The sequence below is a fragment of the Acytostelium subglobosum genome (genome assembly GCF_000787575.1).
Source record: "Acytostelium subglobosum LB1 DNA, scaffold: scaffold24, whole genome shotgun sequence".
In the NCBI taxonomy this organism is placed as follows: domain Eukaryota; phylum Evosea; class Eumycetozoa; order Acytosteliales; family Acytosteliaceae; genus Acytostelium; species Acytostelium subglobosum.
Window position 1 is genome coordinate 295336 of NW_012236509.1, and position 13701 is coordinate 309036.

Here is a 13701-nt window from a genome sequence, read left to right on the forward strand (position 1 = left end):
CCAGATCACCCGCCTTGTTACTAACTCACACACCAACACACACTCTATCGATACTGCTACCTACATCGACCCTCTACCAGCCTACACCCTCACCCTCAACCCTTAACCCTTAACCCTTAACCCTAACACTCACTCTCACTTCTCTTTTATCATTGACATCATCTCCCTCTCTCATTATCTCATTCATTCATTCAATCACATATCTCCCCAAGTATCATCATATCATATCATATCACTCTAGTTGTTCATCCTTCATTCTTCAGTCCAGTAGTTTACGCGCAATCAAACAAACAATCAATTTATCTATCATTCATTCATTAGTATTATTATATTTATAATTATATCTTCATATCTATAACCTTTAACCTTGCACTCACTAATAAACTTTAGTGAGTGCATTATCTACAGTCTTTGAATAATGAGCAATCTCAGTATTGCCAGCACATCTACAGAGTCTATTGGAGGTGGAGTAGCAGGTGGAGACTCATCATTATATTCAACAAGTGCTCCAGTGACTCATTCTTCAATAGTATTCCATCCTACACCTTCAACTGTTACAATAGTACCTCAACAACAACAACAACCTGGTAGTTCACCGATACAGTCTCGATCGACATCGACTTCAAACGCATCATCACATCCAGTTTCACAGACGACGCCAATGATACCAATCACATTACCCAACCTGGCGCTCCAGACCAACTTCACGGCCGACATGAGTCACGACGTTGAGATGGAGTTTGCCCTACAGAACAAGAAGACGATGAAGCGTGTTCTCAAGATATCCAAACATTGGACAGATGCCATGAAGGGTAAGTCTCCACGTCCTTGATGGATGGTGACGGGTCATCGAGCATGGACTGACACTTAATATCATCCATCCATTCAAACAGCATATTGCCAGAACTGCCATCTATTTTCCGAAGAGTTACTTAAACAATCTGATCAGATGGTCGAGTTTGCACAGCCAAGAGAGAAGAACATTGGAGAGAACTTGGTGTACTTTGGCAATACACTACGCGCTGTCAACAGTGTACACGATCAAATGGTAAGTGATCAAGGGCAAGTCAAGGCCTTGGGTATCTGTGCGGACAACGAACTAACTAAGTCGCGATATTATAGCTCAATGAGATACAGGATGTATTCTCTACACCATTGGCCAACTTTGTAGATTATGACTTTGCCGAGGTGGTAGAATCACACAAGAAGATGGGCAAGCTCAAGGAGGAGTATGAGGGTACACTTGGCAAGATATCAACTGCGATCAAAAAGTCCAAACAGGGCATTGACGAGTCAAAGCTGTCTGGCTACGAACAGGAGTTGGAGAAGCAGAGAGAGGTGCTCCAGCAGCAGAACCAAGATCTGGAGGCCAAGCTCAACGACCTTTCATTCAAGAACGAGACCAAGTATCTCAGGTCACTGCTACTGTTTGTCAACTCACAGTACCTGTTCTTCAACCGTGGCGCCAAGCTCTTCTCCAATCTCAAGCCACGTATCGAGGAGTTGGAGCGCCACCTCGAGGAGATCTCGCCGCCCAAGGTGGTCGAGGGTCATCTTCTCAAGAAGAGCAAACAAGTCATGGGTGGCTGGAACAAGTGCTGGTACGTCCTGAAGGATGGAATGTTATATTGTTACAAAGGAAAGAAGGTAAGTTGATCAATCCTGGAATCATTCCAATCAATCGATCATTCACTCATTCAATCAATCACATTCAATCAAAAGGAATTCCATCCAGAGAATGCATTGAATATATTGTTGTGCTCAGTTCGACTGCCACAACAGCTACAGCAACTGCCGACGACGGCGCCACCAACACAACAGGGCTCTTCGAAGCAGGAGAAGCAGGAGCAGCAGGACTATCGATTCGAAATATTGCATCCAAGAAAGAAGCAACCAATCGTGCTGCAGGCTGAGAGCGATGAGGAGCGTGACAGATGGGTGGCCGCAATCCAGGAGGCTATCTCCAACTCGCTCAACAGCCAGTCGCTGTCTGGTGGTGCGCTTGGTGGTGGCCGGCCCTCAATAGCTGGCTCAAGCAGCACAGGCCGTTTGTCGGCCACAGGTATGCCAACATCAGGTGATGAGGTCAATCAGCAGGTGATGCGCATCATACTCAAGGCCAACGGCAACAATGTCTGCGCCGACTGCTCAAGCGTCGACCCCGACTGGGCATCCATCAACCTGGGCGTCATCATCTGCAAGGTGTGCAGCGGCGTCCATCGCAGTCTGGGCACCCACATATCAAAGGTGCGCTCGCTGACGCTGGACAAGTGGTCGCCAGAGAGCATCCATTACATGCGCGAGGTTGGCAACAACAAGTTCAACATACTTTACGAGCACCAGCTGTCGGGCCAGACCAAGCCCACGGACAAGTCAGATCGCATGACCAAGGAGGCGTATATCCGCGCCAAGTACAAGACCAAGGAGTTCCTGATCAAGTCGGCGCTGACGCAGGAGGAGCTCAACAAGACATTCTACGAGCTGACGTCTTCAGACAGCGGCATCCGCGACGCCACACGATATCTCAAACTCATTGGACAGGGTGCAGACATCAACCACGTCGACCAGTATGGTCGCGCCGCCCTACATCAGGTGATTTGGAAGGCGGACGACGTCATCATCCCCGAGCTGCTATTACAGAACGGCGCATATATCACATCCACCGACTCACGTGGCTGGTCGCCCATGCACTATGCCGCCTTCTTCAACCGACCTCGTTGTGCATCTCTGTTGATGAAGCGAGGCTACGAGACGATCAAGTCAAAGTGTGTTGACAACCTTGGACGAACTCCACTGGACCTCGCAATCATGAACAAGTCAAAGGAAGTAGAGCAGATACTACGTGGCGAGGAGCTGGAGCTCGGCCTGACGTTCGACACGATAGAGGCAGGTGACGTGCAGAAGTATGAGGCCACGGCGCCACTGAGTAGCGAGTTCCCATCCGGAAGCTCACCAACACAGCCACCACGCTACGAGTACAATGAGTACGATGAGGAGAAATACCTAGTGGACAACGAGATCGACTTGAATTGGAGTGAGAGCGAGCGCGACAGCGTGGGCAGGGCCAGCTTTAGCGGAGCTGAGGGCAATCCCGACCTGCCCCATCAGCTCAACTCATCGTTCAACAGCAACACGAGCTCAAGTGGGATGACCACCACCACTACAACCAAGCTCGATGCCGCACAAAAGAATGATTCGGCCAACAACCCAGCGACAGGTGACAACAACAGCGATCCAAAGCTCAACAGACCCAAGTCAAAGAGGCGGCCGTCCTTGCTTGGCCGCGGCAGGAACACGCTGCGACTCATGAAGAACAAACTCGGTGCTGGCAAGAACACAGACGCAGCATTCAACGAGCAGCTGGAGCAGCAGCTACAGACCAATGACAATACATCAGATGATGAAGTCGACGACGACAATGAGCTTAGCTCGCCCCCCGCGGACACGATGTCCGTCGTCGACACTGTACATAATAATACCAAGGAGCAGCCTGCTGAGCAACCGACGTCTGCAGCCGAACAATCTACATCCACCAAAGATGCAGTTGCTGCCAACGTAGTCTCAGCCAACCAACTGAACAACGACGAGAAGGGTAAGTCAGAGAGGACAAACGCAGCTCTACGATCCACATCTCAGGGACTGACCATGTCAAACAATCAAGCATCCAAGCCACCGACAACTTCACCGTCAACATCTCTCTCCAAGAAGATATTCAACAAGTTCAAGGGCATCGGAGGTGGGCGCAAGAGCAAGGAGGACGCTGGCGAGCACGCCAACGATATCTCAGACACGGCGTCCACGACCAGTGTCGACTCCAAGTCGGACAATGTAGTTATAAAGAAGAAGTAAAGTGAAGGGCAAGGGTAAGCCTAGGAAGCCGGCACTTGATCGAATGAATCATTATGGTTTGGATTGGAGTGGAGTGGCGACGCATCCACTGCGTCGTAGCTCATTCATACATTCATTTATTCGTCATCGTACTCTGCTAGCAGTCGTCTATAGAACTCTAGTGTATCATCGGTTTGTTTGTTGGTAGAGGTTGTCGTTGTAGTAGTGGTTGTAGTAGTGGTAGTAGTTGTGGAGGATCTGGGTGATGAGGTGGAGGTAGAGGTAGTAGGGGCGTTGGCTGGTCTTCCCTTGGCTTGTGAAGGTGATGTGATGATGTTGGGCGTCTGGTCATCATCCTTCCTCTTCTTCTTGTAAGTCCTTCTCAATCTCTTTGGTGATGTAGTATTACTATTACTATTATTATTATTGTTGTTGTCTGCCGCCAATGCTTCCTCTCCTATCCTCCAGGGATCATCTAATTGCTTCAAAGACCAGAAGCCATTTTGATTGAGTGCTTGGTAGCCCGAGGTGAATAGGTCCTTGTTGTGACTAAGCATGTCCTGTACTTGTTTGCGCCAGTTACCAGAGGAGATCTTCTTGTTAAGATACAGTTGGCCCCAGTGGCACTCCATGAATGTGTAGACATCCTTCTTTAAATTAAAGTACTGGCGTTCAGGTGACAACCTGTGTAATGTGTAGAATACAACCTTCATGATCGATGACCATATAGGCACCTTCATTAATATTGTCGGTCGCTCCCTAGTACACAGCATACAGCCCGGTAGACGGCAACTCTGTGATGGTAGATGGTCGTGGTCTTCATCATGGACACCTACATCTGGCAACATGTTGGAGTTGGGGCTCGGGTTAGGATGGGCAATGTTCGAGTCTGGATTGTTGTCACTGCCATATTCTGAGCTTCGGTCAGTCGAGAAAGGACCGCTATGGGAAGGTGTTCCGAGGGGCGAGGAGAAGGGGTTTGACTCATCATCATGTTGTTGCTTCCTCTTCATCACTGGCGATGAGGAGTTTGACCGCACCATCGGAGATGGTGGTGATAGCCAATTTGTTGGCGAAGGGCTTCGTTGTCTGTTCTGGATGTTCTGTGTGTTGTTGTTTTTGTTGTTGTTGTTGTTCTGGAAGTTGTTGCGAGTATCGGTGTTATTGAATATTCTATTGAGTGATTGATATGTGCTTTCCAATCCAGGTGGAACATTTTGTATATTTGATGATTGTAATTGTGAAAGTGATGATGATGGTGAAGGTGATTGATGATGAGTGTATTCAGGATAGTTCTGGTAGCTTCGGTATTGATATGTATATGAGGCAATCATTTTACTTGACTTTTGAGATTGATGTAATTGGACTGATGATGTTGGGTTTGAAGATAAAGGTGAAGGTGTAGATGTGAAGGGTATTTCTTGAGTTCGTGGAGATAAATGTGGCGCTGACTTTGACGAAGGCGACCACGTAGGTGAAATTTGTATATGATGTTGCTGATGTTGCTGATGTTGTTTGCTGTTGTCTTTGAAGTTGATGTTGTTGAAGTTGATAAGAATTTGGTACTGGATAGAAGTTGTTTGAGGAGTTATTGGCCGATGATGATGGTGATGATGATGGTCTATCACTATCCTTATCTGGGTTCATCCTCTTTGTTCAAACAAAGAGAGAGAGAATGAGAGGAATGAGTGATTGGGTTTTTTACGAATGAGTTGAGTTGAGTTGATCAGTTGAGTTGAGTTGATGGTGGGAGTTTGAAGTGTGTGTGATCGAGTGGGTTGAGTTGAAAGGTCTTTCTATAGCATCAACATTGTTGTTGTTAGTTTTAAATAATATAAATATATATTTATTAATGATATAAACTATAATAATCACAATCAATAATAATGAATTGGCCTCATTAACAGGTCGAGTCAGCTCACTCTGGAGTGTTACGAACAAAGTTGATCTAATGAGGGATTTGGGGGCATGGCCTCAATGTTGGGCAAGCCTCCCTGCTGATGATTTTGCCCTGATTAGGCAAATCCACCCATTGCTGACCGGTTGGAAAGACTTGTCTCATTGGGGGGGTCAACAGGGCGCATTTGTCGTTCGACAAATATCGAGAAAGATAGTGTCACACTGGCCTCCTCGAGTATTGTTTCAGCGAAGAGTTGATGAGTAAAGGTACATCTCCATGTTCGCTCATGACTGAAAGCCCCCACCCTCCAATTTTGTGATCAAAAGTTATTCCTGATATGGTGGGGGGAGGGGGAAGGGCCATTTGCGGATCCTTTTTCCCTGATCCAGCTTTGTCTGTGGTATTAGTCCACGAACTATCGCTCAAAATCTTCATAGAGAGAGCTCTCTAAACCTCGTGGCATTCTATCTTTGGTTGTCAAGTGATGTTAATGTCAACAACAACACCCTTTAGTGACATCCTTTCATTCATGAGATGGCACTTGTTTGATTTAGCAACATAACTAACTAACTGTTATTCTCTCTATGTTTAGCACTATTCATTCAAAGATGTAAGATAAAGAAATTATTCATTTTTTTTTCAAATTGAGACCTGTCACTGTAAAACATTGAAAGAGGGGCAGGGCCTTCAAAAGCCCCCTCGACCAGTGTCTCGCCAACCCCCCGCAAACTCACTTCCACTTCCTTCGACACGCCTTTTGACTAGCACACGATCAAAGATTTATTAAATCTCATCAGCGGGGATGCTTAGAGTATTGGGTGACAGCTTGTTTGTTCCATACCCGCAATCAAGCTTAGCATGGCCTAGGCAGAGGCCGAGGCCAAGCCCTTTAAGACATCCGAACATAGTCTGTGCTGCTGTTGACTACCGGTTCAAAGTTGAGCGGTGCAATTAGGTGTTGATGAAGTGTTGCTCGGTTCATAGGTAGTCCAATCACATCATTGACTACAATCTGGATTGAGAGATGAGTGATACATTTGAATATAGGTCTGTCCAAGTGTTGACGTAATCTATTTAGATGTGTCACTATCTTGCCGTCGAGGTCCATCTCAACCATCGTGTAGATATTGTCGTATTTCAGTTGTAATGATCGTATTGATGTTTGAACATTGGGTAGTAGTCGAGTCACTTGTTCTACTTCCTTGTTGATTGTCAACACCAAGGTGTGGAGCCTATGTGCAGCATAAATCTGTTGTTGACATGCGTAGTATTGATGAAGGTAGAGGTCGATATGCGTTTTGTTGAGGTCTTGTAGGATTATCTCTAGCCTGGATAGGTTGGCGTACATTGACAAGTCCACCATTGACCGATACATCAACATCGAAGTTATGTGATCTACATCCGTTTTGTCTTTGGCCAACATTGTACCTTCGACGTACTCTAAATGTGTGGTGACGGCGATACCCGTCGTCATTGTACTGGGGAACACTTTGAATGGGTATCGAGTCGAGTAGTAGATGGTCTGGATTCTTGGCCATTGTTGCATGATGTGTTCTAATGGCCACGAAGGTGGGCATTGGTCAAAGGGTAGGAACGAGGTATTGACGAGAGAGCCAAGATGTCTCTTGTCGATGGAATTCATCATGTCATTGTAGATTGTTTGGTTGATCAGAGAGACATGTTGAGATTTGGTCCCAATACACTTATGCTCCACAATCCAGTGTTTGTCTTGATGTATGGTAGTATGATCGACTCGATTCGATTGATACAGTGATTGAGGTGCTCGTGTGGGATCATGCTCAGCTCGCTCAGTGTGAGGTGTAGCGGGGTATCGAGAAACAAGCAGAACTGTGAGCCAATATGATTGATCATTGACGAGATGTGTATTGATGGGATAGGGTGACTCGACATTACCTTGGCCACAGTTTGATGGAATAGCTTGGAAACACCAGCCAACATCACTTTCCATCTTGGGGTCATAGTGTCATCGAGCACAAGTAGTGTGACAATTTGTTTGAGTGTGAGCAGTGGAAGCCGAGGAAGTGATTGACTGATTGATTGTTTGGACGATGATGTGAATGGACTCCTGTTTAAAGGCTTGAGTCCACTATAAAGGGACTTCTCAAATTTACAATGTTCGTGAACATTCAATCTGAGTCTGTCCGTGGCATTGAAGTATGCATCGACTATATGAATGGCCAGGCGGTGGTTCGCTTTGAATCTTCCAAGTTTCTTGAGTAGATCATGTGTGAATGAAGTTGGTGATGGCCAGAGACACCTCAGTTCCATCATGATGTCGATATAGATGATCCATGTCCCGGTGGGGTCAGGACAGCCCGAGATGAATGTGTTCAATCCCGGTTCAATGGTTAATGTAACTGGGATCACATGGCGAAGTAGCATGCCAATGTGCCTGGGAACATCGATCAATCCCTCCCTCCAACACGTGAATATGAATTGAATGTTGCCATCAAGCACCATGTCAATGATGAAGCTAAAGTAATCGTTGAAGAATCGTTTGATCTCTGATGGGTAGCGTTGTTCCAATCCAAGGACCTGAGGTCCGAGTGTGTTGGCCACCATGAGTATCATGGCAGCTTCAAAGTAGTTGTGATGAGTGGTGTCTAGGCCATAAATACCAATCAAACCTTCGATTATCATTCCATATGATCGATGAGGATCGGCCAAGAGTTCGGTAGCAGGGCTTGTCATTAGATACAAAATTGAGTGTACACCAATGTCCAACTGTCCAATATGACACAGAAGTGGTCCAAGAGTATCCAAGGCATTCTCATTATTCTTGAAGCAATGAGTGATACCATCAAGTAGCACCAATGACTGAATATCGTTTACACATTCAATAAAGTATGACTCATACTTCTTGTAGTACTTCATTTTTGTTTGATTGATTGAGTGAGTAGGTGAGTGAGTGATTGATTGATTGATTGATTGATTGAATCGATCGATGCATACCATCTGGAAGGCCTGGCCCATGTGTTTGATCAACTTGTTCTTGTCGTCGTAGGTTGGCATTGACACGCCAGGGGTAGTGTTGAGCAGAAGTGGTAGACATTGATCAATTGATCGTAAGTGTTGAAGGAACAGCAACAAAGGATATCTTCCATTTTGTTGTGTGTCCAATACCAATTCAATCATACGTTTCTGATTGATTTCATTATTGACATCACTGTCTTCTAGTACCAAGTCGAGAACTATTAACAAACCAGTCACCAAGTCAACATTGAGTACAGCACATTCTAATTTGTCGTAGTATGTGGCCTTGGTGAGGAGGCTTTGAGGGTTGCCAGTTGAGTATGATTGATTGATTGATTGAGTGATTGAGTGGAATTACTCAAAGATATATTGCCTGTGATAGGTGATCAAAGAGATATCTGGGATGATGACCAGGTAGTGTAACTTTGACATCCATGTCATGAATGGCTCGCCAATAGTGCCGTGGATGGACTGTTCTGAGAGGAGCCATTGAATGAGTGCCTCATCTGTACGTTGTTTGCCTAATGCTACTCTGAGTTCTGGACGTCGGGCAATATGTAGACTTGGCAAATATGTCTTGATGCACTCATGATACAGGCTTTCAAGCCTATACCAAAGTTGTGGTGATGATGATGATGATTGGGCAATCTCATGTTGGAGTGACTTGACAAAGATTGGTTCAAGTAGTTGTTGCATGATCTCTATCATTGGGAAATGGATACATATTGTAAGCAATGATGTCACTATGTCGTATCGTGTTAGTTTGACGCCAGGCCGTTCAGACCACATGTCCACAGAGAGGTATCCAAATGTAGCCATTGTTTCCTCGACTCCAAAAGAGAACTTAACGGCTCTGAATGCTATGATTATAACATTATTGATCAGGTGATTATTCAAGATGTTGTCATTGTCAAGTTGCATGATTGATGTGTCTTGTCGATGGAGTATTCGTGGTAGTACATGTGCTGCAACATCGGCGATCAATGGTAACAAGTTGATCACTGATATCTTGTTTTGAAGAAGAGTGTATTGTAAGGTAGGTGATGCTATCTCTGCCAATGTTTGCTCAGCCTCCAACTGAGACCCTTCAAGGCACTTCCTTAGAAGTTGCTCAAAGTATATATGTTGGTCAGACATGTAGTTGTTGTCGGTTTGTTTGTATGAATCAATGAATAAATGAGTGATCAAAAACGAAATATTCGTCAGCTGATTGGAATAGTTCCCCTCCACCCCCACATTTGGACCACAGACCATTAATGTGTGAGTTTTGATATTGATGGTTATATCTGATGCCCCTCCTTAGTTGTATTCATTCTTCAATATGCGAACTGATAAACAAACAAACATGTAGACACATTCTTCGAATTAGTCATTCACTCACTAACTCATCATACTCTGTCACTTGTTAACTACATTACAAACATGAAGACACAAGCACTGCTACAACTACATCTACTTGCATTGCTATTCATTGTTTGTTCATCACTCTCCTACTCTCCATCAATAATTAACTCACAACACCAACAACACCAACAACAACAACAACAACATCAACAACATCAACAATATCAACAAGTAGATATAACATCATCATCATTGGATATTGGAGATTGTGAGATTGGAGTTGATAATACATTGGACTATGTCATTGGTATTGATATTGGTAGTTCATACTCATCAGTCAGTGTATACAGGAATGGTTACTACGAGACAGTCCATAATGAAAGTGATAAGAACAACTATGTAACACCATCCTACGTCGCGTTCTCAAATGGAGAGATACTTGTTGGAGAAGCTGCAAAGGACCAGGCCATCAGCAATCCCCAGAACACTATATCCATGAACGATATTAGATCGCTCATTGGAAGAAGGTATGTTGTGAATGAGGCTCATATCTGACCAGTCCACCTCACTCACTCACTCACTCCTAGGTATTCAGATCAACATGTACAGGATAGAGTGAAGACGTTGACATTCAGGGTAGTTGACATATATGACAAGCCATACATTGTCGCCAAGCTCAATGGCGAGGACAAATCATACTCGCCAGAGGATATCTTTGGTATTTTCTTGAACAGAATGAGGGAGAAGGTTGAAGGCTACTTCTTTGGTGTTCCGATCAAACATGCAGTGATAACATGCCCAGTTAGCTTCAATGGGGTTCAACGACAGTCGATCAGAGATGCTGGAGCATTGGCAGGACTTAATGTGATACAAGTCATCGATGAACCAATTGCCGCTTGTCTCTCTTACGATCTCAACAGAGGTGTAGGCGACAGGAATATCTTGGTGTTCGACTTTGGAGCGGACAAGGTGGAGGTCACTATCTTGAATGTGGACAATAGAGGTGTCTTCAAAGTATTGTCCAACACTGATGTACAGAGTGGAGCGGACATCATTGAAGGCGAGGACCCACTGGAGACAGTCAAGCAAGTGTTGGAGATCAGTGGATTGAACAAGGTAGACATTAGCAATATCGTCATGGTTTGCCAATACGGCCACCTTCATAATGTCAACCAACTGTTGACAGACTTCTTTGATGGCAAGCAGACATTAAGAGACATCGACCCTCATTATGTACTATCAGTTGGCGCTGCCATTAGTGGTGCCAGATTAATCAAAGAGTTACCCGACAATACCAATGCACAACAGCCATTGGTGATCCAGAGTGGTACACACGATGAACTATAGTAAAGTAGTGATACTCTTTATTCATCAATACATGAGCACGATCATGTCTTAGAGTTCGTCATGAGGTTGGAATGACCTCTGTTTGTTGTTATCGCCAAGGTTTGTAGATGTCTCCTCTAATAACTTGGTAATGATTGGACGGACTACCTTCTCCAGTGCTTTGTACTGGGTATCATACTCATCAAACAACACCAATGGTTCTCCAAAGTCATTGGGTAGCTTGCTGACTGTATCATCACTAGTCTTCAACAACATCTCATAATTGTTGTTGGATTCAATCCACTTCAACACATCATTAATGGACGACTCGATGGAAGACCTGTTGTCTGCCGTGATCTTGCTGGCCACCTTGTCATTGATTATGGACTTGATCTGATTGATGAAGTTCTCCAAACTAATACGTGATTGAACTCTCTCAACAAGGGCAGTGTCATTGTCCTTGAGACTCATCGCCTCCTCCATGTTGTCATAGAATGAACGTGCATCCGAGTCTGAATTGATAGTGATCGACTTCATGCTTCCAGTTGACAAATCCTTTGCATATACTTGGAAGATACCATTGACATCAATCTCAAACTTGACCTCGATGCGTGGAGTTCCACGCGGTGCCAGAGGTATACCAGTGAACTCGAACTCGTTCATCAGATTGTTGTCCTTGGCAAACGGTCTCTCGCCTTCGAATATCTTGAAGTGCATCGTGTCTTGGTTGTCGCGCGATGTAGTGAACACATGTGTTTTCCTCGCTGGGATCACCATTTGATTTCTGGTAATAAAGGGTACCATGACGCCACCCGTCGTCTCAATACCCATCGTTGGCGTGTAGTCTCTATACCAACAATAAAGACAGTAGGGCGCCAATTTCGGTTCCACAAGGAAGCCCACCCCGTTTAAGGCGGCGCCAGCTGAGACGGCTCGTTGTGGTGATGCCATATAGTGCCAATTGTTAAATGATTCTTTGCCATCAAAGAAGTCTGACAACATTTTAGGAACCTTGGTTATGCGACAGTGATATCCAACCAAGATGTACTCGTTGATATCTCTCTTGTTCAAGCCACTGCTCTCCAGAGCTCGATTGACTGGATCGAGTAAATGATCAAAGATATCTTTGTTGAGGTCCTCAAACTTGTCACTTGTCAGTGTGTCAACTAGGTCATGATCTTCAAAGAAGTCCTCTACTTTGATCTCAACTTCACTTAGTTTGAAGCCAAAGATTCTTTTGTGATCAATGGCACGACTCAGTTTCTGGATTGATACCTTGTCCAAGTGTGCATCCTTTTTGGTCTTGTTCTTGAATGATGAGAGGAAGTACTTGGCTACATTTTGATCAATGATTCTGCCACTCAATCCAGTATCTCCATTTGTGTTGGCCAACACCTTTATGTCACCATTGTAGTTGGCATTCAAGATAGTGACTTCCAACATGTCTATTCCGAAATCAAACACCAAGATGTTCTTGTCACCATCGCTCTTCTCTATATCCATTCCAAGATAGGCTGATACTGGCTCATCAAGGACACGTACGACCTTTAGCCCTGCCAATGCACCAATGTCTTTGATTGCCTCTCGCTGCTGATCGTTGAAGTTTAAAGGACAGGTGATTATCGCATGTGTGACTTGAAAACCAAAGATTGACTCAGCGCTCTTTCTCATTAGAATGATGATCATTGCAGCGATCTCCAATGGCGAGTATGCATTGTCTTCACCATTGAACTTGACGACAATATACGGCTTGTCATCTTTGTCGACCACCCTGAATGGTAATGACTTCAAACTGTCCTGAACATGTTGATCGGAGAACCTGAGTGTGTGTTTGTTGGTGTTAGTTAGAATACTCTTGACAGAGCATGCCGATGTTGTACTTACCTTCTTCCGATCAATTGCCTGATTTGCTCAATGGTAATTGTGTTCTCAGGGTCGAGGATGGCCTGGTTCATTGCTTCTTCATTACCAACTATTATCCGATTATCTTTGAATGCTACATAAGATGGAATCGTCAAGGGTTCACCAAGGTAATAGAGATTCGATTGACTCGTGTAGACCTGCATTGTTGAGTAGGCACTGCCCAAGTCAATACCTATTACAAAACCTTCTTTATCATAGTCTTTTGGTGCAATATAACTATCTACTACACATGATTGAGATATATCTAATATTGAAATGAATAATAATGATGTAATTATAACAAATGAATGAATGAACACTGTTGTCTTCATATGTGTGTATTGTTATTGTATTTCCTGTTGTTGTATGCGATGAGATGAGATTAGATGAGTGAGTGAGCTTGTCTT

General features: G+C 44.5%; 6 protein-coding genes across 6 annotated transcripts; 2 read left to right on the plus strand and 4 right to left on the minus strand.

The window, feature by feature from the left end:
* Positions 1-418: 418 nt before the first annotated feature.
* Positions 419-3849, plus strand: SAMD00019534_098830 (hypothetical protein; the record flags this gene model as incomplete). Its single annotated transcript, XM_012894915.1, has 5 exons — positions 419-812; positions 894-1048; positions 1123-1647; positions 1723-3592; positions 3662-3849. The coding sequence occupies 5 exons, from the start codon at positions 419-421 to the stop codon at positions 3847-3849; spliced, it is 3132 nt and encodes a 1043-aa protein (XP_012750369.1).
* Positions 3850-3971: 122 nt separating this feature from the next.
* Positions 3972-5024, minus strand: SAMD00019534_098840 (hypothetical protein; the record flags this gene model as incomplete). The annotated part of the gene is made up of 1 exon (XM_012894916.1): positions 3972-5024. A coding segment is annotated over one exon (1053 nt), but the record flags the coding sequence as incomplete, so codon positions are not given.
* Positions 5025-7396: 2372 nt separating this feature from the next.
* On the minus strand, positions 7397-8761 carry SAMD00019534_098850 (hypothetical protein; the record flags this gene model as incomplete). Its single annotated transcript, XM_012894917.1, has 2 exons — positions 7397-8617; positions 8702-8761. The coding sequence occupies 2 exons, from the start codon at positions 8759-8761 to the stop codon at positions 7397-7399; spliced, it is 1281 nt and encodes a 426-aa protein (XP_012750371.1).
* Positions 8762-9076: 315 nt separating this feature from the next.
* SAMD00019534_098860 (hypothetical protein) lies at positions 9077-9859 on the minus strand (the record flags this gene model as incomplete). The annotated part of the gene is made up of 1 exon (XM_012894918.1): positions 9077-9859. The coding sequence occupies one exon, from the start codon at positions 9857-9859 to the stop codon at positions 9077-9079; it is 783 nt and encodes a 260-aa protein (XP_012750372.1).
* Positions 9860-10144: 285 nt separating this feature from the next.
* On the plus strand, positions 10145-11413 carry SAMD00019534_098870 (hypothetical protein; the record flags this gene model as incomplete). Its single annotated transcript, XM_012894919.1, has 2 exons — positions 10145-10593; positions 10654-11413. 2 exons carry the CDS (start codon positions 10145-10147, stop codon positions 11411-11413), a joined length of 1209 nt encoding a protein of 402 aa, XP_012750373.1.
* A 54-nt stretch (positions 11414-11467) lies between these two features.
* SAMD00019534_098880 (hypothetical protein) lies at positions 11468-13566 on the minus strand (the record flags this gene model as incomplete). The annotated part of the gene is made up of 2 exons (XM_012894920.1): positions 11468-13211; positions 13277-13566. Coding segments are annotated over 2 exons (2034 nt in total), but the record flags the coding sequence as incomplete, so codon positions are not given.
* Positions 13567-13701: the final 135 nt, after the last annotated feature.